This window comes from Pituophis catenifer, unplaced genomic scaffold, assembly GCF_029215685.1.
Source record: "Pituophis catenifer annectens isolate HBS135680 unplaced genomic scaffold, rPitCat1.0.hap2 SCAF_3, whole genome shotgun sequence".
NCBI lineage: Eukaryota > Metazoa > Chordata > Lepidosauria > Squamata > Colubridae > Pituophis > Pituophis catenifer.
In genome coordinates, this window is record NW_027256883.1 from 104,429,151 (window position 1) to 104,454,865 (window position 25,715).

General features: G+C 45.2%; 1 protein-coding gene across 1 annotated transcript in view; it reads right to left on the bottom strand.

Moving 5' to 3' along the window:
* SUCO (SUN domain containing ossification factor) overlaps nucleotides 1–25,715 on the bottom strand; it is a 257,495-nt gene that overhangs the window by 108,300 nt on the left and 123,480 nt on the right. Inside the window, exons 12-13 of the mRNA XM_070940885.1 lie at nucleotides 13,255–13,275; nucleotides 13,001–13,056 (exon numbers count right to left, since the gene is read on the bottom strand). Of these exons, the coding sequence (XP_070796986.1) occupies nucleotides 13,001–13,056; nucleotides 13,255–13,275 (77 nt within the window). The remainder of the gene's footprint in view (nucleotides 1–13,000; nucleotides 13,057–13,254; nucleotides 13,276–25,715) is intronic.

Sequence of the window (25,715 nt, forward strand, 5' to 3'; positions counted from 1 at the left end):
AGGGTTTAATATCTAGGTCCCCTCTACCAAGATCATTCAACCACTGACCAGCGATAAAAATCAGGTCCAGAGTGTGTCCCCCTATGTGAGTGGGGCCTTGAACTAACTGGGTCAGGTCCAAGGCCATCATGGAAACCATGAACTCCCGAGCCACCTCTGACGCCTCACCTGCGGATGGGAGGTTGAAATCCCCCATGACAATAAGACTGGGGGTATCGACCGCCACCCCGGCAATGACGTCGAGTAGCTCGGGCAGGGTCGCTGCCACGTGGCAGGGAGCCAGGTACGTAGTCAGCAAACCCATCTGCACCGCACGGCCCCACTTCACACAAAGGGACTCACATCTGAGGAACAGTGGTCTCCCTCGGACAAAGACTCTCCCTAATGATCACCGCCATTCCCCCACCCCTCCCCTGGGCCCTTGGCTGATGAAATGCATGGAAACCTGGCGGGCACATCTCTACGAGGGGGACCCCCCCCTTGGCCCAACCAGGTCTCCGTAATACCTGCCAGGTCTGCATCCCCCTCCAAAATAAGATCACAGATGAGGGGGGCCTTATTAACCACCGACCTGGCATTACATAACATCAGCCGCGGACCCTGGGCCTGAGGCTCTACACAACCCAGGACACGAGTCACGCATTGGGGGCCGGAGTGCGCAATCGCTCGGAGAAAAGAAGTCATCCATAATAGCAACATGCAAAAAAAAAAAAGAAAGAAATAAAACACCCCCAGGAGCAAAACAAATTAAAGTTTAATTTAATGACCTCCTAGCCACGTCCACCAAGTCACATGATCTCCTAGCCACGTCCACCCAGCAGGTCCTGCCCCCCAACAGTCTGAGGGACCATGAATTGGCCCCGTTTTAAAAGTTTTAAGACCCCTGACCTAAGACCGTGATGGCAAACCTATGGCACGGGTGCCACAGGTGGCACGCAGAGCCATATCTGTGGGCACGTGAGTATTGCCCTAGCTCAGGTCCAGCGCGCATGTGTGCACCGGCCAGCTGATTTTTGGGCCTACCGGGCCCACTGGAAGTCGGGAAATCGGCCATTTCTGGCCTCCGGAGGGCCTCTGGGGGGGTGGGGAAGGCTGTTTTCACCCTCTCCAGGCTCCAAGGAAGCCTCTGGAGTCTGGGGAGGCCAAAAAAATGGGCCTACCGGGCCCACCATTAACCTTTTTGCCATCATGTGCCAAAAGCGGGGGTAGCGCGGGGGGATGTCGCATGCACGTGTGGGGGTGCGGGGTGGCATTGAATTATGGGTGTGGGCACACACGTGCACAACACCCCCATGCTCCCCATGCTTTTGGCACGCGATGGCAAAAAGATTAGCCATCACTGACCTAAGATATTGTTCGAGTATTGAGTTTGTATGTTCACAACCCCTATTAGTTTGAGGTTGGTGACTTGAATTCAGTTCCTGATCAGTCCCCAGTAATTTTAGGCATTCCCTCCAAAACTTAGAAGTTAATTGCACCCCCTATTAGAGATAATGCATTGGGGGCTCCGTGTAGTCTATAGACATGATGTAAAAATAATTTGGCCAACTTCCGTGCTGAGGGAATCTTCTGACTGGGGACAAAATGCACTTCTTTAGAAAATAGATCAGTCAATACCCACATAATTGTATAAGATATAATATAACATAAAATATAATATAAAAGCTCCACAATAAAGTCCATCAAGATCTCTCTCCAGGGTGCTGACGATTCTGCTACTGTTTGGAGGAATCCAGGGGTTTTCCCTTTTGACGCTTGACAGAGGCACAGATGGGGCAACTTGCCACATAGCTTTCAATGTCTTTCTTCAGAGATGTCTTTTGATATAGTTTTTACAAAGTCAAAGTGCCCAGCAGACCTGGACTCATTACTTTTCCCCAGGACCAACAGCCTCTGGCTTTCTGGTACATATAGTTTAGACCCCACCCAGGCTAACCCATCTGGACTGAACAAACGTTTCCATGGATTTGGAACTATTTGTTGTCTTTGAGGGCGGCTTTAAGTGTGGCTGTCACCTCATTATCGACTTGCCTACAGGGACAGAAGGCCTGGCGACTCCCCTAGGTGCTGCGCCTGCCACAATTGAGGCAGCAGCTGGGTTTGGCAAAACCCCATGCATGGTGTCTAGCACTGAAGCTTGCCCTCCATCCTCCTCCTCTTGGGTTCACTGGGCCTTGCTGGCAGCAGCAGCCTTGGCATGTGCTTCACGTCTCTTGAGGGTTTGGAAGGTATTCATCATGAACCGCATGGCTTGCTTCATTATTAGGTCTGCTTGATCAGGTTCTTTGCCTTCCTCGTCCTCTTTCTTGAGCTCTTCCAGGTCTAATTGCCTCTCTCACTGCCAGCTGTCTCGGATGATGGCCCTTGGTTCTTCCTTCCTAAACTTACTTCTTTCTGACTCCAATGGACCACCAGGATCTGGATGAGTCTTCCAACCTCCTCCATCCATTGGGAAAGGTCCAGCCCAGGGAGAGGTCTGGATGAGGCTTCCCCCCAGCATTCAGATTCCTCCTGGTCTCTGTCTTGGGCTGACATTGTGTACAGAGTGTGCCTCTCCGGGTTGACTGACTTTGTAGATTTTGCCTAATGTAAGGAACTGCCTCAGCTAGTCTCTCAGGAAAGCAAGATTCCTAATCCATTAAGTTGAATCAGAAGAACTTTTACTGAGAGAAAAGTGATTGCAGAACAAGGTGAAATCTGAAAAAGCCTGCATGATGAAACAGCATTCTTTCATTTCCCCAAGCCCAACCCCCCTAACCCGAAGTCCACCAGTGACCAATGTGATGCCACAAGTTTTTTCTTGAGAATCTCTGAGATGAAAAGAAATTCACCCTCAGGGCATGACAGCCTTGGAGATGGGATGAAACCAGCTGGGAGAGAGATAGCTTTGTCTCTGAAGATGCTCCCCCTCCCTATTTCCCAAGCAGTTACAGCAAAAGCAAAAAGCAAGCTAAAATGCAAGCAAGCTTCCTCCCACCCTTCCAACAGAATGGCAGGACACAATGACAACTACAAAGCTTAAATGTGGCTCTTAATGAGATCATGGTCTGCTTTGACGTAGTGTCCCTATTTACATCCATTCCTCCTCACTTAACATACAAAGTAATAGATTAAAAAAAAAAACTAAAAGAATACAACACAGATCAGACCAACCTAACCTGGACACAAATCATGAACCTATTCCAGTACTGCCAACATATCTTCTTCACATTCAAAAGGGAAATGTGTCAACTCGCAAAGCATGCCTGGTCTGGTCTCAAGTTGCCATAGACCGGGGGGATGGGGAACTGGCGAAACTGCACAGCAGCCAAAGACAGATACACATTTCACACTTATCTCTCTCAAGGCTGTATCCCAGGGTTACCTACAGCAGCCGTAGGGGAGTGACCTCTACAACCTGTGAAATTGCTCCATTGACGAATGTGATTGATGACACACCCTGGGGGGGAGGGGAAAACAGGGTCATAATTGGAGCGTAAATTATAAAGGGTCAGAGCTGGCTTCATTTGGGAACGTGCCGACATGAAGCTCCTAATAAATAACTGGATTTCTTTTGAATCTTGGCTCGAGACTCATGATTTAATTAGGGCATCCGTCAGAACCCTGACAGCAAGCCAGCTCCATTAAAACTAATCAAGATTACTGGGATTCCTGGGTCCCAGGCTCTCCAATCGCTCCCTGACATCTGGGGTGCTTGGAGAAAAATTCAGGTGACCATGGCAGAGGGCAGACTATCTGAAGAGAGTCTGCTCCAGGCAACCCAGAGAGAGGCAAAGTTTGCCTCCAACCAGGGACTTCTAGGACCCAGCAGCCTAATTGCAACTGGAGTGCAGCCCCCCCCCCCCCTGCCCCAAACATCAAAGCTGAAACACTTGCCCAAGCAACTGAAGCAAGAAGAGATGAGTACTGGTGGAAAAGACTCCCTAAAGCAGCTGAGGTCGAGTTCCCCCATTTAATGCCCAGAAGGGGTGAAGGCCCCTGAGCAAGCTGGGTAGTGGATTAGATGTGGAACTGGGCACAGGCCAGGCTCCCAAAACCCCTGACGGAACCTCTGGGGAGATCCACAGAGCAGCTGAGAGAGGAATTTGACTGGGCCACCATTCGTGATGAGGGGCTGTCATGCCGCCCAAAGGAGAGGGAAGTTGCAGCTGAGCCGTTTGAAGTGAGGAGACACAGACGGGAATGCAGCCCCCCTTCTCCACTCAACAGAAGGAGAAGGAGCCTGAGGCTGCAGCCAGTGCCTCCTCCATGGAGCAGGCCAACCGCCCAGGTAGACAGCCCCTCCTCACTCTGAACCAGAGCTGAGGAAGGCGGCCAGCCATATCAAGCACAGGCTTACAGGGGCCAACAAGAGGAGGGAGGAGCAGTGCTGAACGAACCACCCAGCTTCAGTGGGAAATTTAATGGGGACTCAGACCAGCTAGCTCTATTCCTTGAATCGGCTGATATCCACCTAGAGCGCTATGGACACCTCAACACATCCCATAGAGCCATGGTGAATACCATTGCCGAGGGGCCAGAGGGAGAAGAAAGGGAATGGCTAGCAGCCCTCCACAAGAGGAGAGCCCCTTAACTGCAAGACATAGATGACTTCCTACGACAACTGTTCCTCAGACGGCCGGCTGTGAGACCCACCTTGTGAAGTGGGGGCATGGGGTTCAGATGGGTTTGCTGAGCATGTACCTGGCTCCCTGCCACGTGGCAGCAGCCCTGCCCGAGCTACTCAACGTTATCGCCGCAGTGGCGGTTGATACCCCCAGACTTATGGTCATGGGGGATTTTAACCTGCCGTCCGTGGGTGAGGCGTCTGAGGTGGCTCGGGAGTTCATGGCTTCCATGATGGCTATGGACCTGACCCAGCTAATTCATGGCCCTACGCACATGGGGGGAAACACACTGGACTTGGTTTTTGTCTCTGGACAGTGGCTGAGTGATCTCGAGATAGGGGATATAGTAATTGAGCCCTTGTCATGGTCGGATCACTCTCTCCTTCGCCTTGACCTTCGAACTGCTGCACTCCGCCGCAGGGAGGCGGAACCGATAAGATGGTACCGCCCCAGGCGCCTGATGGAACCTGATAGGTTCCAGATGGAACTTGGGCCAATCCCGGAGGTTCTGGGTCACGCCTCGACTGGAGACCTAGTGGCCGCCTGGGATAGGGCGGCTGCTGGAGCTCTGGATCGAGTTGTGCCTTTGCGGCCTCTGACCCGGCGCCGATCTCACCTGGCTCCTTGGTTCACCGGGGAGCTGAGGGAGATGAAGCGCCAGAAAAGACGCCTAGAGAGTAGCTGGAGGGCCAGTCATGCTGAATCTGACCGGACACCGGTAAGATCTCATATTAAGAATTACCTAGTGGCGATAAAAGCAGCAAAATGCACCCATTTCGCTGCTCTTATTGCGTCATCAGATAATCGCCCGGCCACCCTGTTTAGGGTGACCCACTCCCTGCTCCACCAGGAAGCGAGGGAGGACCCCTTGGAGGGAAGAGCCGAGGATTTTGTTCAGTATCTGTATGACAAAATCACTCAGATTCGGGAAGATCTGGACTCCAACTGGGTAGATCCAGCGGGAATGACGGAGGCAGGTCCTGAGAATGTTATCTGGGATGAGTTTGATCCTGTGACCCCTGAGGATGTGGACAGGATTCTGGGTAGACTGAACGTGACATGTTTGTTGGACCTGTGCCCCTCCTGGTTAGTGCTGGCTTCCCGGGAGGTGATGCGAGGCTGGCTCCAGGGGATTATAAATGCTTCATTGGGCGAGGGTGTCTTTCCCGCCGCCTTGAAAGAGGCGGTGGTGAGACCTCTCCTCAAGAAGCCTTCCCTGGACCCGGCAGTATTGGCTAACTATCGTCCAGTCTCCAACCTTCGTTTTGTGGCGAAGGTTGTTGAGAGTGTGGTTGCGAGACAGCTCCCCCAGTACCTGGATGAATTGTCGTATCTGGATCCGTTCCAGTCGGGCTTCAGGCCTGGGTACAGCATGGAAACGGCATTGGTCGCGTTGGTGGATGATCTCTGGAGGGCTCGGGACAGGGGGTGCCCCTCTGTCCTGGTCCTGTTAGATCTCTCAGCGGCTTTTGATACCATCGACCATGGTATCATGCTGCACCGGTTGGAAGAGTTGGGGGTGGGAGGCACCGTATTACGGTGATTCTCCTCCTTTCTCTCCGACCAGTCGCAGTCTGTGTTGACAGGGGGACAGAGGTCAACCCCGAGGCCCCTTATATGTGGGGTGCCACAAGGATCGCTCCTCTCGCCCCTTTTCTTCAACATTTATGTAAAGCCGCTGGGCGAGATCATCTGTGGTTTCGGGGTGGAGTACCACCAGTATGCTGACGACACCCAGCTGTACATCTCCACCCCAGACCACCCCAACGATGCCCTTGAAGTGATGTCCCGGTGCCTGGAGGCTGTACGGATCTGGATGGGGAGAAACAGGCTCAGGCTCAACCCATCCAAGACCGAGTGGCTGTGGTTTCCGACGTCCCGATATAGTCAGCTGGTGCCATCGCTGACTATTGGGGGCGAATCATTGGCCCCCACAGAAAGGGCTCGCAACTTGGGTGTCCTCCTGAATTCATGGCTGTCTTTAAAAGAGCACTTGACAGCCGTGACCGGGAGGATTTTTCATCAGGTTCGCCTGATCCACCAGTTGCGTTCCTTTCTAGGTCGGGACTCCTTACACACGGTCACTCATGCCCTCGTCACCTCCCGTCTGGACTATTGTAACGGTCTCTACATGGGGCTCCCCTTGAGGAGCATTCGGAGGCTACAACTGGCACAGAGTGCGGCCGCGCGGGTGGTGATGGGAGTGACGTGGCACTCCCATGTAACGCCTCTCCTGCGCGAGCTGCACTGGCTCCCGGTGGTCTTCCGAGTGCACTTCAAGGTTTTGGTTATCACTTTTAGAGCGCTCCATGGCTTAGGACCTGGTTATTTACGGGACTGCCTGCTACCACCAATAGCCTCCCACCGACCAGTACGCTCCCATAGAGAGGGGCTCCTCTGGATGCCGTCGGCCAAACAATGTCGACTGGTGGCCCCCAGGGGGAGAGCCTTCTCTGTAGGGGCACCTACTATCTGGAACGAGCTCCCCCCAGAGATACAGAGGATCCCGGATCTGCGTACCTTCCGTCGCGCACTCAAGACTTTCTTATTTCATCAAGCAGGCCTGACCTAAGTTTTTTTTCCCCTTTTTAAATGGAAATTTTAAATTTGGTTTTAAATTATTGGGGTTTTAAATTTGTTCAGCCAAATTATCTAATTTGTTTTATTCTATTTTAAATTTTGTATTTATATGTTTTATTCTATGGCTGTTCACCACCCTGAGTTCTTCGGGAGTAGGGCGGTATACAAATTCAATTAAATGAAAATGAAATGAAAAAACTAGAGGCCAGATTTGAGGAGGTGGAGGAAGATCTATATGCAGAAGATGAGCTCAGAAACCTAAAGCAGAGGGGGCGACCCATTAAGGAACACATCCATGAATTCAGGAGAGTCATTGGGAAGCTACCTCCTTTGCCAGAGTGGCTGTTAGTTCACTTTTTCAGAACAAGCCTGGACCAGCAAATTGCCCAGGTAACCACCTATCAGGACATTCCAAACCGACTCTCTGAGTGGTTCCGAGTAGCCATAAAAGTTTATGGCAGATTACACACCAATGACATGAGAAAGCAACTGGACACTAAAGAGAGAGTTCAACCAGATCAGAGACCATCCAGCCGACAGGGAACCATAGCACAATAGCTGGCCCCAAAACCAACCCTCTCATGAAGTCCACTGATATGCTACAGATGCGGGGGGATAGGCCACATGGCATCAGCATACACAATCCCAGCCCCAAAACCAAAGCCAGAGCCACCACCAAGGGCATGACCAGAACGAGGTCCCAGGCGTGCCACCAACACATCCCGGAAAGCCCTCCAGGCTGCAGAGGTCCCTCACCACCCAGCCGAAGGGGGGGAGGGGCACCCCAGGCAAAGATGACCAGTCGCCAGATTCCTACGACAGCGAGGACGAGGGTGAAAACAACCCAATGGTGAGTGAACCGGTCCACCCTTTCGTTTTCCCAATACGTCACACAGCCCCAAAAACAGGAACCCAGGGGACTTTTCAAGCCCTAATATACTCAGGCTGCACTAGATGCTTGATCAACCTAACCATGGTCCTGAAACTGGGAATCAGAGCGAAAAGACTGGTCCACCCAATGAGGTTCAAACAGGTTGATGGGTCCCTATTGGGGGGAGCTTATGCCACCCACCTGACTGAACCAGTGAAGCTAGAGCTAGTGAATCACTGGGAAGTAATTCAAGTTGTAATAGCCCCCCAAATGACAGATGCAGTCATACTGGGACTCTCCTGGCTAGACAAGTGGAGACCGACCATCTGATGGCAAGGGGGCAGCCAAAGGCTGAGGATAGCAAGGGGACCCCAACCCCCTCCATACCAGCAAATAGAAGCACTGCCCACCCAGGGACCCTCCCAAAGGGCCCACCAGAACAACTGGCAGCCACCTTCGACAAAACCCCAGAGGCCGAACAGATCCCGAAAGAATATCAGGACCTCACAGAAGTATTCAGCGAGGGCAAGTGCGACGTTCTACCTCCCCACCATGAGACAGGCTGCGCCATTGAAATCATCCCCAGGGCAAAACTACCCAAACCCAAACTGAACACCATGATAACCCGGGAAATGCAAGAAATGTGCAAATATATAGACAAAAACCTATAGCAAGGGGGTTCATCAAGCCAGTCAAGCCACAGGTCGCAGCCCCAGTCCTATTCAAAGGCGGAAAAAAAGATAGAACTATGAGATTGTGCGTGGATTTTAGAGGAATAAACTGTGTGTGTGTGTGTGTGTGTGTGTGTGTGTGTGTGTGTCCACAACCTACAGTTTACAGTACCCCTCCCTCTCATGAAGGACATGCTATCTCACCTACCCAAGGGAAAAGTTTTTACCAAATTAGACCTCAGAGAAGCATACTACCGAGTATGCATCAGGGAGGAAGATGAATGGAAAACAGCATTCAACTGCCCCCTAGGAAGTTTCCAATTCAAAGTGATGCCTTTTGGACTGCAGGGAGCCCCAGCGGTGTTCATGCAGTTAATAAATGAGGTGCTGCATGAGCACCTCTATAAGGAGGTCCTTGTCTACCTGAACAAAATCCTCATCTAAACTGAGACCATGAACAATCAAATACCCCTAGTCCGCCAGGTACTGGAAAAACTTCTGACAGCCAAACTGTACGTCAAGCTATCAAAATGTGAATTTCACCGCATACGGCTAGACTACCTAAACTACCGAGTGTCAAATGAGGACACAGAGATGGATCCAGCCAAAGTACAAGCCGTCCTAGGCTGGCAACCCCCTCACACCTGCAGACAGCTACAAAGCTTCCTAGGGTTCGCAAACTTCTATAGGCAATTCATCCCCTCCTTCATGAAGATTGCCAAACCCATGATGGACCCCCTAAAGACAGAGAGCCGAGAATGAAACCCCGCCTGGGACAACCCCTACAATGGAACCTAACCTGCCAAAAGGCATTTGAGACACTAAAAGAAATGTTTGCAAAGGAACCGGTGCTGAAGCATCCTGACCCCAAACAACCCTTCGTCATCCAAGCAGACGCCAGCAACATGGCAGTGGGAGCAGTGCTACTCCAAAGAAATAGCCAAGGAAACCTATAGCCCTGCGCCTACACCTTCCGCAACCTCACGGACACAGAGGCAATGGGCCATATGGGAAAATGAGGCTTTTGCTGTGAGGTGGGCACTGCTAACCTGGCGCCATCAGCTGGAAGGGAGGCAAAGACCATTCTGACCATAAAAATCTGGAGGCCCTTAGGACCCCGTGAAAACTATCACCTAAACAAGTCTGCTGGGCTCAATACTTCAACTGGTTCGACTTCGTGCTAAAGCACATCCCAGGGGGAGGAACTTTCTAGAGGATGCCCTCTCCCGCATGCCCCAGTACAAATGCGAATGAGAGGAAGTAGTAGACGCCATCGTCCCCCCTACCCAAACAACCACCCAAGTGACCACCAGATGACAACGCAAGACCAACCTGAAAGCAATCTAACCACGAAACTCAAAACTGAACTGCTAGCAGACCCCTGGTTCCAAGACAACCAACACATCTCGACAAAAAGAGATGACCTAGCATAGAAAGGGACGAAACTCTACATCCCAACATACTTACGCACCCTAATCCTCCAGAGGAGTCATGATGTCAAACTGGCAGGCCACTTTGGGTTCCTAAAGATTTTGTCAACTCACAAAAGCATTTCTAGCCTGCTCTTGAGTTGCCATTAGAAGCAAGGGGGGAGCACATTCCATGCATACCTTCTTCCAATGGTGAATCTCAGATTACCAAAGCCGGGAGGTGAGGCATGTCTCTACAGCCTGTGGGAGTGCCTCGTTGGAGAATGTGATTTATGACACAGACTGGTGGGCCGTAACTTAAGTGCGGCAGAGCAAACCTCACTGGAGTAATAAATCCTAATAAATCATTGGATTCCTTTTGAAATTTGGCTCGAGACTCATGATTTAGTTAGGGCATCTGTCGGAACCTTCCCAGCAGGTTTGCTCTCCTTTTAAAATAAATCAATATTTCCGGGCTTCCTGAATCCCGGACTCTTCAATTGCTCCCCAATATCTGGAGTGCTTGGAGAGAAACTCAGGCAACCATGGCCAAGGGCGGGCAATCCGAAGAAAGCCTACTCCAGGCAACCCAGAGAGAGGCAGAGCTTGCCTCCAATCAGGGACTTCCAGGACTTCCAACTGGAGTGCAGCCCTCCCTGAACATCAAAGCTAAGACGCCTGCCCCAGAGAATGAAGCAAGAAGGAATGAGTAGGGAACCCTCCAAAAGAGCCCACCAGAACAACTGGCAGCCATGTCTGAGAAAACCCAAGAGGCTGAGCAGATCCTGAGGGAATATCAGGACCTCGCAGAAGTATTCAGCAAGACAGAGTGCAATGTCCTGCCTCCCCACCGTGAGGAAGACTGCACCATCGAAATCATCCCCAGGGCAAAACTACCCAAGCCCCAAACTGAAAATCGAACTGCTAGCAGACCTGTGGTTCTGAGACAATCAACATATCTTGACAAAAAGAGATGACCTCGCATGGAAGGGGATGAAATTTTACATCCCAGAATCCCTATGCATCCTAATCCTCCAGAGGAGCCACGACGTTAAACTGGCAGGCCACTTCGGGTTCCTAAAGACTTTATACTTAGCACGGAGGTGGTTCTGGTGGCCTGGCATAAAGAAAGATGTGGATAGTTATGTGAGAAGTTGCACCATCCACGCCACAATAAAGAAACGATAAGGAAAAACCCCCGGACTGCTGCAACCAGTAGCAGAACCAACGAGATCATGAGAGAAGATCACAATGGACTTTATAGTGGAATTGCCGAAATGTGGGGGCAACATGATGATCTGGACTGTAACAGACCTATTCTCCAAACAGGTGCACTTCATACCCTGCAGCGGAGTACCCGCAACCCACCAGTTGGTCAAATTGTTCCTGAAGCACATCTACCACCTGCATGGAGTACTACGGAGAATCATCTCAGACAGAGGGGTCCAGTTCACAGCTAATTTCTGGAGGGAGTTCCTGCGATCCATTGGGTCGTCCCAGGGCCTTAGCTCAACCTTTCATCTGAGCACCAATGGTTAGGGGAGCAGATATAGAGACTGAATGCCATGGTAGAGCAGTACCTGAGATGCTACATGAACTATCAGCAGTCCAATTGGGTGGACCTCCTGCCTTTCGCTGAGGTTGCGTACAATAATGCAGTTCACAGTAGCATGGGACTAACCCTGTTCAAAGTAGTGAGCAGCATGGACTTCAGAGTGGCAGGCCAGCAAGTGGTGGTTTCAGCTGACAAGGAGTCATAGCAGGGGGACAAAAAAGCCGCATGCAGCTATGGAGCTGTGGGTTGCCAACACCCGGGCTAAATAATTATTAATTTTAGATGTACTTCTCAACAGATAGGAAGATAGAAACCTAGAAACCATGGTCTATCGCAAGGCCACCAACACTCCAAGCATTCTTAGTTTCAACACTATATGCCAGTGTGAGAACCCACTGTAGTACCCAGCAAGCTAGAGAACTTGACAGAAGGAACCTACATGAACAATTCAGGCAGAATGAGTACCTATGAACATTTATTACAAGATTCCTGTGCAATACGTGAGGAAGAGAAATGAAGAAAGACGGTATACGACCAACTATATGGCACATCCTGCCATGTATTGAAAATTTTTTTGAAGCAATAGAACAGTTTTCGATATCTCCAAGTGGGCATCATACATCACCCAGAGGCTACCATAATACGAGGACAAATCATGCACTCCAAAGATTGCTTGGAGCTGGTACTTCCAGAGTAATCTACCAGATCTTCTGCATGGATTGCCCCTGTGACTATGTAGGACAGATAGGGAGGAAGCTACCACCAGAACACAAGAAAGCAGTCAGATGAGGAGAATTAATTGGTAGCCTCACATTGCGATGAACAAAGACATACATTCAATTTCGCTACTAAGATTGTTGGTCATGCAGATACAAAGATAGCCAGGGAAATTATTAAAATCTGGGAAACGGGTCTCTTGCCAGTCAATAGGAGTGCTGATTTACTACCAGCTGATCATGTACATAGGAGCCAAGGACTTGGCAGCACAAGTAAACAACAGCCAATCAAGGGCCATCAACACACCAATCAATCAATAAGAAGGCACCACATAAATACAACAAATAGAATATTCTGAAGCATACATTTCAGTAGGGAGAGGTTCTCTGGTCCCAATGACTGACCCAGATTGGATCTTGCAACAGAGTTGAGTTTTCCACTCTTTCACACTGATCTTTATATAGTCAAGTACTGTATAGTTTTGCCTTGAAAAACTAGTTAATCTAAATGAATATTTGCAAATATCATCAAACAGAAATATCTTGTTTTAAGAATATAAAAAGCATAGAAATAATATTTTTCATTAATACCTTATAAGGCTTAAAGGACAGAAATGTTCCGATCCAAAATGTGATACTAACTCCACCTGAAAAATAAAAAGTATTTAATAACTGAAAAGTGAAAATGATTAATAGTTCTTGTGTAAAGTAAAGATAAAATAAAACTTCACACAAAATTAACAAAAGGAATATTCTCAGGCTCTGTTCTTTTCATGCATTAGTGTGCAGAGCCACAAAAGTGTACCCACGCTTTAGGCTTTCAATATTATGAAAATATTGCTAACCTTTATATACTTGATGAACATCTGAAGTAAGAGAGAGAGAAAAAAAAGAAAGCATCAGTCAAATACATGCATGCTGCAGGCAATAAATTAGCTATTGTGCAATTAATAATAGTGAATGTAAATTGTTCTTCCTTCCCTCTCCCACCAACCCAATATATAGCGATGCTTTTGTAGAAAATGATAAGATGCTCAATACAAAACACAACATGCAGTCAAATTATCACAGCTATTTGTTATGTAGCCAAACACCTGGCATGCTTCAAAATTATGGATGAATGCTAGAGGGAACCCGCACCCCAATAAAACAGAAATAAATGTCACTATTATAGCCTAGAGGTGTACAAGGCTTTCAACTTGTACAATAATATTTTTTATTTTGATATAATCAACAGTACTTTACTGATTACACAGATAATATGTAAACAAAGAATCCACAAAAGGGGTATGTTTTATTTATTTTCATTTCGTTTCATTTTTATTTATTTATATTTCATATTTCTTAACTACCCATCTCCCTCCCTTTATTACTTTTATTTCTTTTTAAATGGAAGAAATGTGATTGTAAAGTTAATGAAGGATACATGATTACTTAACATTATGTTTTTCCTGTTTGCCTTCTTGAACAAGTGTAGAAGTAATAGCAATTACTATTTAATAGTAATTAAGTTGTAATTAGAAGCAATTAAATTTATATACCACCCGATTACTAATGACTCTGGGCTTTTCACAAGTAAACATTAAAACTAATATAGGTAGTCCTTTACCTATGACCACAATTGAGCTCAAAATTTCTGTTGCTAAGCAAAACAGTTGTTAAATAAGTTTTGTCCTATTTTATGACCTTTTTGCCACAGTTAAGCGAATCACAGCAACGGTTAAGTTAATCATGTGATTGTTAAGCGAATCTGGCTTCCCCCACTGACTTTACTTGCCAGAAGCAACTGGGAAGATTACAAATGGTGATCATGTCACCCTGGGACAGTACAACTGTCATAAATACATGCCAGTTGCCAAGCACCCGAAATTTGATCGCGTGAACATAGGGATGCTGCAACAGTTGTAAGTGTGAAAACCACTCATAAGTCACTTTTTTCAGTGCTGTTGTAATTTTGAACAGTCATTAAACAAATGGTGGTTAAGTTGAGGACTACCTGTAAAACATATAATGAACAAGAACAAGCAATATGAGACATCAAAATGGAAAAGAGGAAAAACAAACTTACACCATTTAAAGAAACATTTAAACACCCTTGCCAAATAGCCAGCTCTTTCAAGAATCTTAGAAACACCAGCAGGGTGGGCCTATCTGAATCTTGGGGGATAAACCTTATTCCACAGAGTAGGTGCTATGAAAGTGAACGTGTACTTTCAGGACCCAACAGCTTTAGTTAATCAAAGGAACCCAGAGTATGCCAATCCTGCTAGATTGAATCAATGAGGAAGATATGGCAGACAAATGGTTCCTCAAGTAATCGGGCCCCGTGCCATATAGGGCTTTATAGAATAACAACCATTACCTTGAATCACACTTAGAAGCAAACTGGCAATCACTGCAGAGAGCAAAGCAAGGAAGTTACATGTGCATGCCTGCCTGTGCTATTGCATTTTAGATCAGCTGTAGAGCACTTGTGGTAGTCAAGTTATAAGATGACCAAGGTGTGACTACATGTCTGAAGAATCACCCAATTTGGGAAGAGGCACAACTGGCACACCAGATGAAGCTGTACAAAGGCCTTTCTGGCCATTGCTGTCACCTGCTCATCAAGCAGGAGTTGTAAATTCAGGAAGACCCCCAGATTGTGCACCATCTTTGAACAGGCTACACCATCCAATTCAATCCTACGAAGACTAAGGAGCTGTGGATTTTTGAGCCACTCACAGCGACTTTGTCTTGGTAACATTGAATTAGAAATGGTTTCTATTCATCCAAAACAAGCATCCAGATACTTGGACAGAATACGGTCAGCTGCCTCGGCTGGCCAAAGGGTCAAAAGATGACTTTGAGTATCAGTGTACTTTGAGTGTACTGTGTACTGATGTACAGTGTACCGATGTAGCACGGTATATGTACTGATTTCACCCAAAAGGTTCCACAGAGATGTTGACTAACAGGGAAAGAAAGTAAAACTCTGTGGCACCTCACAAATTAGGGGGCTAAGACACAATCCCTCCCCCCATCTGATATTGGCCTCAGATAAAGAAAGAAAACTACTGAAAAATGTGTCCCTAATCCATGGAGCAGAATCAGAGAGTTATTGTGGTCAGCAATAGCAAAAGCAGCTGAGAGATGTAGGAGCACATCTTCATCTTGCTTCTACCACAAGTGGAAGTGCAGCCAACTGTCTCAGTACTAAATTTTGCCTGAAGCTTGACTGAAACCGGTCTAGATAATGCAGTTCCTCCAGAATTCTTATCAACTGCAGGCTGACCACTTTTCAAAATCCTTTCCCAGTAAGTGAAGGTTTGAAACTGGATGAGAGTTATGAAAACACAGTACCTCCGAGGATAGTCAGTTGAGGAGGGGCTCTATGCCTCTTTCAAGGCAGGTAATATTTCCTCCTTCAAAGAGACCAACACTACATCATATACTCCACTACAGGTCACCTTGTCTACATTTTTCTGACACAGGAGGTGCTTAGATCCAATGAACGGGTAGCTGAACTGATACCACAGAGAACTCTGTTCATTATCTCAAGAGTCCGTGATTCAAACACATCCCAGATCATACTATTAAACTATGTCTCAGACACCTCTGCAGCCCTACCCAATGACAATCCAAGTCAGAGCAAATCTGAGAGTCTTTATCTATTAGATAGTTTGAATAATAATCCTCACAGCAGCTCAACTTCCAAGGGAGGTATGGTGAACTAAAAATGGTTCCATGAACAGAGGCATACATCACACTAATACTAAAAGGATACAGATTGTCAGCAGATCAAAAATTACAGGCCAATCTCGCTATTAAATGCCGACTATAAAATATTTATCACAATAATTGCAGAAAGAGTTAAAAAAATACTAAATGAAATTATTCAAAATGGGTTTTTACCAAAAAGGCAATTGAGAAATAATACAAGAATGATAATGAGTGTGTTGGCATATGATAAAGCCCATCCCGAGAAGCAAGTAGTACTGATATTTGTGGACGCGCAAAAAGCTTTCGATAATTTAAATTGGCAGTTCCTCATTAATCAATTAAATATCATGAACTTTGGAGAAAAATTTATAGGGATGATCAGGGCGATATACTCTACCCAAACAGCAAAAATAATACTAAACAGGGAAATTTTGGACGAATTTAACATAGCCAAAGGGGTAAGACAGGGATGCCCATTTTATGCCTCCCCTCTTATTTATCTTATCATTAGAAGTTCTACTGACACATATTAGGCAAAAGCAAAAAATAAAAGGATTAAGAATAAAAAACGAAGCGTATAAAATACAAGCATGTGCCGATGATTTGGTTTTTATTATAGAAGACCCACTAGAGACAGGAACAACATTAATACAAGAAATAGAAGAATTTGGCAAAGTAGCAGGGCTTAAAATAAACAAAGAGAAGTCAAAGATAACAACTAAGAACCTTACCCATAGCCAGAAAGAGGAATTGGAAGAGAAATTGGGAATTTCCAAAGCTAAGAAAGTGAAATATCTTGGAATTTGGCTGATGGCAAAATGCTCATCTATAAAAGAGGACAACTATAATAAATTATTACAACCAATACAAAAAGATCTGGATAATTGGGTGAAATTACAATTATCACTAATTGGAAGAATTGCCACAATCAAAATGAACATATTACCTAAAATCTTATTCCTCTTCTAAACTGTACCGATAAAATTAGGAAGGAATTTTTTTGAAGAATTAAATAAATACTAAAATTTATCTGGCTAGGGAAAAAATCCCGAATAAAATTAAAACTTCTACAGGATAGTAGAAATAAGGGGGGCTTTGGAGTCCAGGATTGGGAACTCTATTATCATGCAGCAGCCATGACATGGCTAAAAGATTGGATAAATCTGAAAAACAAAAGAATACTGACAATGAAGGGTCATGACTTGCAACTCAACTGGCACACATTTATCTGGGAAGGGAAAAACAAATCACACTCATACTTCCAGAGACATCAAGTGAGAGATGCCCTGCTATATATCTGGGAGAAAATCAAGAAAAACCATTATATCAAAATTCCAATCTGGTTGTCAACTATGGAGGCAATGATATATCCCAATGTACTAGATTTAAATAAGATAGTAAAGTATAAAGAGATATTGGATGAGCAAGGGGAATTAAAATCTAACCAAAAGCTAAAATGCCAAGGAATAGAGATAGATTGGTGGCCATATCTATAAATTCGTACAAAATATTAAAAAGTCCTAGAACAATATGGCTTTTACAAAGAACAAGAAGAATTGGATAAAATATTACAGGGGACGGAGGAAAATATCATAACTAAAACATATAATTATTTCTTAAAATTTAAAATGGAGGAAGAAACGGTCAGAAACCATGATAAATTGGGCTAAAAGTTATAACACTGAACTTGAACACTGGGAAAAATTATGGGAGAAGAATTACAAATTAACAATGTCAGGATCCTACAAAGAAAATTTACACAAAAAATGTCCTATTGTTGGCATTTACTCCCGGCAAGATTGGCCAAAATGTTTCTGAATAGATTGGGGGAATGCTAAAGATGTAACCACAAATAAGGAACATTCTTCCATATGTGGTGTACTTGCTCCAAAGCTAGGAAATACTGGGTCAAAATAAAAAATTGGATAGAAGAAATTACGAGGGAAAAATTTGAGTTGAAACCGGAATTATTTTTATTGGGCATACTATGCAAAAAAAATTCAATATATTATACTCCATATAACAGTGATGGCTAACCTTTTTGCTGTCGCATGCAAAAGCGGGGGGAGCGCGGGCAGCCATGCGTGCCCACACCCATAATTCAATGCACCCTGCCCCCCCTGCATGCGCGCATGACCCCCCCATGTTCCCCCCCACTTTTGGCATGTGATGGCACAGTGGGCCCGTTTTTTGCCCTCACCAGGCTCCAGTGGCTTTCTAGGAGCCTCAGGAGGGCGAAAACAGCCTTCCGCACCCCTCGGAGGCCCTCCAGAGGCAGGAAACAGCCCATTTCCCTATTTGCAGTGGGCCCAAAAGGCCCAAAAATTAGGCCCTGGAGCTTAGCTAAGGCAACTCTCGCCTGCCCCCAGATATGGCTCCGCAGACCACCTGTGGCACACGTGCCATAGGTTCGCCATCACAGCCATATAATAATCGCGGCTAGAATTACTTTTGCTCAAAATTGGAAACAAGATATCATCCCTTCTGATGCAAGGATAATAAAAAAGGTGCTTGATTGTGCAGAGATGGAGAGGTTAACCATGGAACTAAAAGATAGAGAAGAAACGGAATACTACAAGATTTAAAATATATGGTACAATTGGCTAGAAAATAGATGTAAAGTTCACACATAAAGATTATTTAAGAGTCAAATTAAAATGGGAAAATATTGTATACAGTGGGGCAAAAAAGTATTTAGTCAGCCACCAATTGTGCAAGTTCTCCCACTTAAAAAGATGAGAGAGGCCTGTAATTGTCATCATAGGTAGACCTCAACTATGAGAGACAAAATGAGAAAACAAATCCAGACAATCACATTGTCTGATTTGGAAAGAATTTATTTGCAAATTATGGTGGAAAATAAGTATTTGGTCAATATCAAAAGTTCATCTCAATACTTTGTTATATATCCTTTGTTGGCAATGACAGAGGTCAAATGTTTTCTGTAAGTCTTCACAAGGTTGGCACACACTGTTGCTGGTATGTTGGCCCATTCCTCCATGCAGAGATCTCCTCTAGAGCAGTGATGTTTTGGGGCTGTCGCTGGGCAACACGGACTTTCAACTCCCTCCAAAGGTTTTCTATGGGGTTGAGATCTGGAGACTGGCTAGGCCACTCCAGGATCTTGAAATGCTTCTTACGAAGCCACTCCTTCGTTGCCCGGGCGGTGTGTTTGGGATCATTGTCATGCTGAAAGACCCAGCCACGTTTCATCTTCAATGCCCTTGCTGATGGAAGGAGGTTTGCACTCAAAATTGCACAATACATGGCCCCATTCATTCTTTCCTGTACACGGATCAGTTGTCCTGGTCCCTTTGCAGAGAAACAGCCCCAAAGCATGATGTTGCCACCCCCATGCTTCACAGTAGGTATGGTGTTCTTTGGATACAACTCAGCATTCTCTCTCCTCCAAACACAACGAGTGGTGTTTCTACCAAACAGTTCTACTTTGGTTTCATCTGACCATATGACATTCTCCCAATCCTCTTCTGGATAATCCAAATGCTCTCTAGCAAACTTCAGACGGGCCCAGACATGTACTGTCTTAAGCAGGGGGACACGTCTGGCACTGCAGGATCTGAGTCCCTTGCGGCGTAGTGTGTTACTGATGGTAGCCTTTGTTACGTTGGTCCCAGCTCTCTGCAGGTCATTCACTAAGTCCCCCCGTGTTGTTCTGGGATTTTTGCTCACCGTTCTTGTGATCATTTTGACCCCACAGGGTGAGATCTTGCGTGGAGCCCCAGATTGAGTGAGATTATCAGTGGTCTTGTATGTCTTCCATTTTCTAATTATTGCTCCCACAGTTGATTTCTTCACACCAAGCTGCTTGCCTATTGCAGATTCAGTCTTCCCAGCCTGGTGCAGGTCTACAATTTTGTTTCTGGTGTCCTTTGACAGCTCTTTGGTCTTCACCATAGTGGAGTTTGGAGTGTGACTGTTTGAGGTTGTGGACAGGTGTCTTTTATACTGATAACAAGTTCAAACAGGTGCCATTAATACAGGTAATGAGTGGAGGACAGAGGAGCCTCTTAAAGAAGAAGTTACAGGTCTGTGAGAGCCAGAAATCTTGCTTGTTTGTAGGTGACCAAATACTTATTTTCCACCATAATTTGCAAATAAATTCTTTCCAAATCAGACAATGTGATTGTCTGGATTTGTTTTCTCATTTTGTCTTTCATAGTTGAGGTCTACCTATGATGAAAATTACAGACCTCTCTTATCTTTTTAAGTGGGAGAACTTGCACAATTGGTGGCTGACTAAATACTTTTTCGCCCCACTGTATATTTATAAATATTTATTTATTTATTTATTTATTTATTTATTTATTTATTTATTTATTTATTTATTTATTTATTTATTTATTTATTTATTTATTTATTGGTTCGATTTACATGCCACCCTTCTCTGGAGACTCAAGGGAGGCTTACAGTGCGTTAAGCAATAGCCTTCATACTTTTTTGTATATACCTGCTTAATAGGGCTTTCGCCCACCCCCCAAGCGGTGTTCTTTTTTGTTACATGATACATATTAAGTATGTACATAAATAAATAATCATAATATAAATTTATATAATTAAATAATTATAGAATATATAGAATAGCAATCTATAAAAATTGGAAACTATGTAAATATGAGTGATGCCGATATTGGAATGCTGCAAAGAGTGGAAAGGTGGTGTAAAGGTTGAAATATGTTTAATAAAAATTTAATTTAAAAAAATAAATAAAAATGGTTCCATGAATGCAGGACCAAGGAGTATAGTAAAGACTAAGAACTAGTAAGTACATTAGTTCCTTGGAACCTCTCCGAATAACAAGTCAGGAAAGCACCCACATGAATCCTGGAGTCAAAGGGATCATCTTCCTCATAACCTGCATGTAAATATTTAAAGACAATATGTTTACAAACCTAACTTTCTAATCCGTTTCAGAAATTGCCTATTAACTATTTTAAAGCTATTAAGAGACCTTTGGAACAGTTGGAAAGTCTTCAAGTATGAACAGAAGAAAAATCAATTATAAGTTTAAGAAGTGAAGAATTTGAAATAATAAGCAAAAAAAAAAAAAGATTTTAATTTTTTAAATAAAAATTAAATAAGTTCTAAGAAAATCAGAAACAGATTAAAGGTCTAGATAAATTTGCAAAGTCATTTTTATTATAAGAAATAATAAAAATAAACTATACAAAATAAATAACTTCTTGTGGGGAAATTTATCTTGGCTATTCTGGTTATTGTATGTCATAATAAAAGATAATCTTTGATGTTACAAACTGGTTACTAGAGGGATTAAAGATTCTAAGCCAAAAATATGCACCTTATGTCAGTTAATACTGGGACTTACAAAATGACAAAAAGTTTTTTCATTCAACATAGTAAATTTCTGAAGAATGAAGCTGGAAGTTAGCAACTACAATATCAGAGCCAAGGTGGCGTTAGAGTGCAGTACTGCAGGCTACTTCAGCTGACTGTTAGCTGCAGTTCAGCAGATCAAATCTCACCGGCTCAAGGTTGATTCAGCCTTCCATCCTTCTGAGGTGGGTAAAATGAGGACCCAGATTGTTGAGGGCAATATGCTAACTCTGTAAACCGTTTAGAGAGGGCTGTAAAGCACTATGAAGCAGTATATATAAGTCTAAGTGCTATTGCTATTGCTATCAACACTACGAGAAATGAGGTCTACTTCTATGGGTTCATAGCACATCTATGTTAATAAAGACAGATCTGGAACAAATTTTGTATCACAAGATAAACTATAGAATCTGAAACTACAAATGCCAGACTAACAGACTAATTTGAAAAAGAACACTTTTCTGGATGAAAGAAACTGGCTGATTTTAAAAATCAAAAGAAAAATATAAATGACAAATCAAGAGAATGAGCTGGAAAATGTTTTTTTATTGGATTTACAAAAGAGGCTTGCTAAAACCTTGGAGAAATCTGAGTGCTGGGATAAAGAATTGAAATCAAATGCTATGGCAATATATGATTGAATTAAAATTAATATTGTTAAAAGTAAAATGAAGGAATATAAAGTTGGTTTATCTGATCATTATTAAAATAAACTATTTGTGCAACATTCTGACAACCATATATGGACTTTTTGCTGAAACCAGGATTGAAAAGCTGATGTGTCATGGATTTGCTCATAAATAAGGAATGGAATATGGGAGGAAGAGATAACCTTGTAGGGTATGAAAAGTTATTAAGTTTCTTTGTATTTTCAAACTTTGTAAGATTGAAAGTCACTTTACATATTTATTTTGTTTTTCTTCATTCTCCTTTTTCTGCACTTTCTGTTTTTTCATTCTATTTTCTATTCTATTGTATTAGTTTTTACCACTATAAATAAAAATATTTTAAAAAATTGGCACCGTGGCTCAGCAGAAGTTCCAAGGTGCTCACTTTATCCAATAGGGACCAGGTGAACCTGAACAAGGCTGTTAGATGGATATCAGTAAATATAATAAGGCTGAAGAAATAATGCATTTTGTTGCCTTTATTGTCAGAAGGTAATCTCTAATATGGGCTCTGACCCATGTCCAATCAGACTCACTTCAACTCTTCCTCCAATGCTGCTTCAGACTTCTCTTCTGGTGTTTCATTTTCCAGATCTCCTTGGTAAGCCAAAGTGCACCCTCATTTGGTACACAAAGTGGCTGCATAGAGGTGATAGGGTCCAAGATCCAAGTCACCTGCCTATTTCAACAAGCTACCAGAAGCTCAAATGAACTGCCCACCAGATCCTCACAGAAAACCCCAAGCTCCCTCTGGAATTGCACTGGGTCCAACAATGCCTGGAGTGGTTTTTGCCTTCTCTTAAGAGAAAGGAGGAAAGAAAAAAACTGCCAATGCCAAAGATCAATAGGAAACCATCATTATTAGGATAGCCCATTCTTCTCCCTAATCAGAATTAACTATTGTGATAGTGAGTAGAAGTGTCAAGAATTTTCCCTTGCTAAGAGCAGATGTCAAGGGAATGGAATGAAAGAAACCAGTAATAGCAATATTGAAATTTTTAGCCTAATATTCTAGATATCAATAGAATCCATGCAACAAATGAGTCAAATAAACGGGTTTCCTTTTAGGAGGTTGCCAGTATTTTTAAAATCAAGATTAAACAACAAATATAAATCAATCACTGGCATCTTCATTCATTTTAGGAATAACATACTAGTTGCATTTTCAAAGGACTTTGAAAGAGTGAGGTCTTAACTGTTTTCTAACCTACAAACAGAGACAAGGCCATCTTTTTTTGGAGGGGAGGGGAATAAGCTGTTACACAGTAGAACAACTGCCACCATTAAGGTGTTTTATTTCTGAGTTCCACCTTGCTGACATTCACTAGGTGGAAGTACCTATAAATGTCATCTATTTGATTTTCTTATTGGACTGGCAGAATTCTCTTTGATTTAACAGTTTTGCAGATACAAACACCTAGCCGTAAGATAATAACCAACAACTTAGACTTCATCCAGAAGCCAAATAAAATCCATGACGCTCCCACAATATAGATGGCAAATGATAAAACAGATAGAAACTGTTAATAAGTGGACTATTACATTTTGGACCAAATTAGTTTCCAAATATTTTTCAGTGGCAGTCCCATGTAACGAGCTTTGTAAGAATCTAGTCAAGAGATAATTAACTTTGTAGTAATCTAGCAAGAGATAACAGGGAATGAATGACAATCAATAAAGCTTTCTGTTCCAGGAATAACCACAACTATCAAAGACTCTCTTTCATTCCACCTACTATCATAGATGACATGACTCCAAGACAATCGTCTAGACTCATGATGGCGAACCTATGGCATGTGTGCCGGAAGTGGCACACAGAGCCATGTTGCCTGGCATGCATGGCGTCACCCATTCCTCTTCCGGGTTTCTGGGGCACACATGCGCACCAGCCAGCTAGTCTGCTGGTTACTGGTGGACATGGGCGCGCAATGATCAGCTGGCCTTCACATGTGCAGAAGTGGCCAGCTGAAGGTGCGCTCTTAGCGCAGGGGTGCACCGGCCATGCAGTCGTCACCCGCATGCAGCTCCGGGACATCCAGCCCTTGCCAGTCAGGAGTGCTGCTGCCAGTCGCTCCCCTGCGCCCACCCACCTGCTTGCCTCGTCACCGCCACCACCGCTGCGAGGAAAGGCCCCGAAGCTGCACTGCCTGGGATCCACGTGGGCTGCAGCAGGGGGAGACCAGGTATGGCTGGAAGGTGTCCAGAGTGCAAGGCTGGCAGGAGGAGAAGCCCACACTGCTTCTTAACCGGTGCGAACGACCTACCGCTGCCGCCCTCTCTGCCCTGCCGGCTAATTCTGCCACTGCCAGGGAAGCGGCAACGCGAGAACCCCCCCCCCCCAGAGGCAAAGGGGTGGTGGTGGCGAGGATGGGCGAGCCGGGCCTTCCCTGTCTCTCCGCACAAGCAGGCTTCTAGTGCGGCCCCAGGCCTGGGGTTGGGATTGAAGCCCCGGCACGCCTATCCTTTCCGCTGCCACCCCATTGCCCCCGCCGCTGGTGCTTCTCATGCTACCAGTTCCCTCTCAGTGGCAGGAGCAGCCGGCGGCAGGCTTCAATCCCTCCCCCGGAGGCCTGAAATGCAATGCACTTTTTTGGCCACCTCACACCCCATTTTTGGATTCAGAGAGGAAAGGGTTTTTGGGCGGCAGCGCTGAGATCCCCTCCCCGAATCAAAAAAGTACATTGAGTTTCAGGTGGCGGATCTGGCCAGGAGGAAAGAGAAGGTGAGTCTGCAGAGAAGGAGGAAGAAGGCGCACAGTTCTGCAATGTGCACTGGAGAACCATGGAGGAAAGCCTTTTCGGGCAGCAGTACTGCAATCCCCTCTCTGAATCCACCCAAAAAGACTTTCCTCCGTGGTTTTCCGGTGCACATTGCAGAGCCGCACGCCTTCCTCCTCCTTCTCCGCAGACTCACCTTCTCTTTTCTCTTGGGCCAGGAGCAGAAGCCAACCACCCTCTGCCTGGGTCATCTGAAGAAGGGGCAGGTAGAGCGACTAGCCGCCTTGCCTTACGCTCCCTGCGCAGCGCCTGAAACTGCCAGCACCCATAATGCAATGTGCACCTCATTTGCGCATGCGCACATGACCCTCCCCTCCATGCATCCGCCCCACACTGAGCATGCGCCCCTCACTTTTTCCAAGGTGCGTCTCTTACCGGAGGACAACCAGATACTGAACTGTTCCCTGGCGAGACAGCCAGTTCAGTATCTAGTTGTCCTCCGGTAAGAGGCGCACCTTGGAAAAAGTGGGGAGGGTCATGTGCGCATGCGCAAATGGGGCACACATTGTATTATGGGGCTGGCACGCGCAAGCGTGCTCAGACTTTTGGCATGCAAAGCCAAAAAGGTTCACCATCACTGGTCTAGATTGTATTGCTGTTGTAATAGGAAGGCCACCAATCAGTCAAAGATGGTATTCCACCAGAGAGAGATGGCTTCTGGAGGACTGTGCCAGGACTGAGCCTTAACCCATACAGATCTTTCCGGCTACAAATCCATATGCTGAATGCAGATGGCTCAGAAGGATACTATAGTAGATGGCACTGAACACTGCCAGGGGACCAACTGGTCACCAACTACTCTCTCCA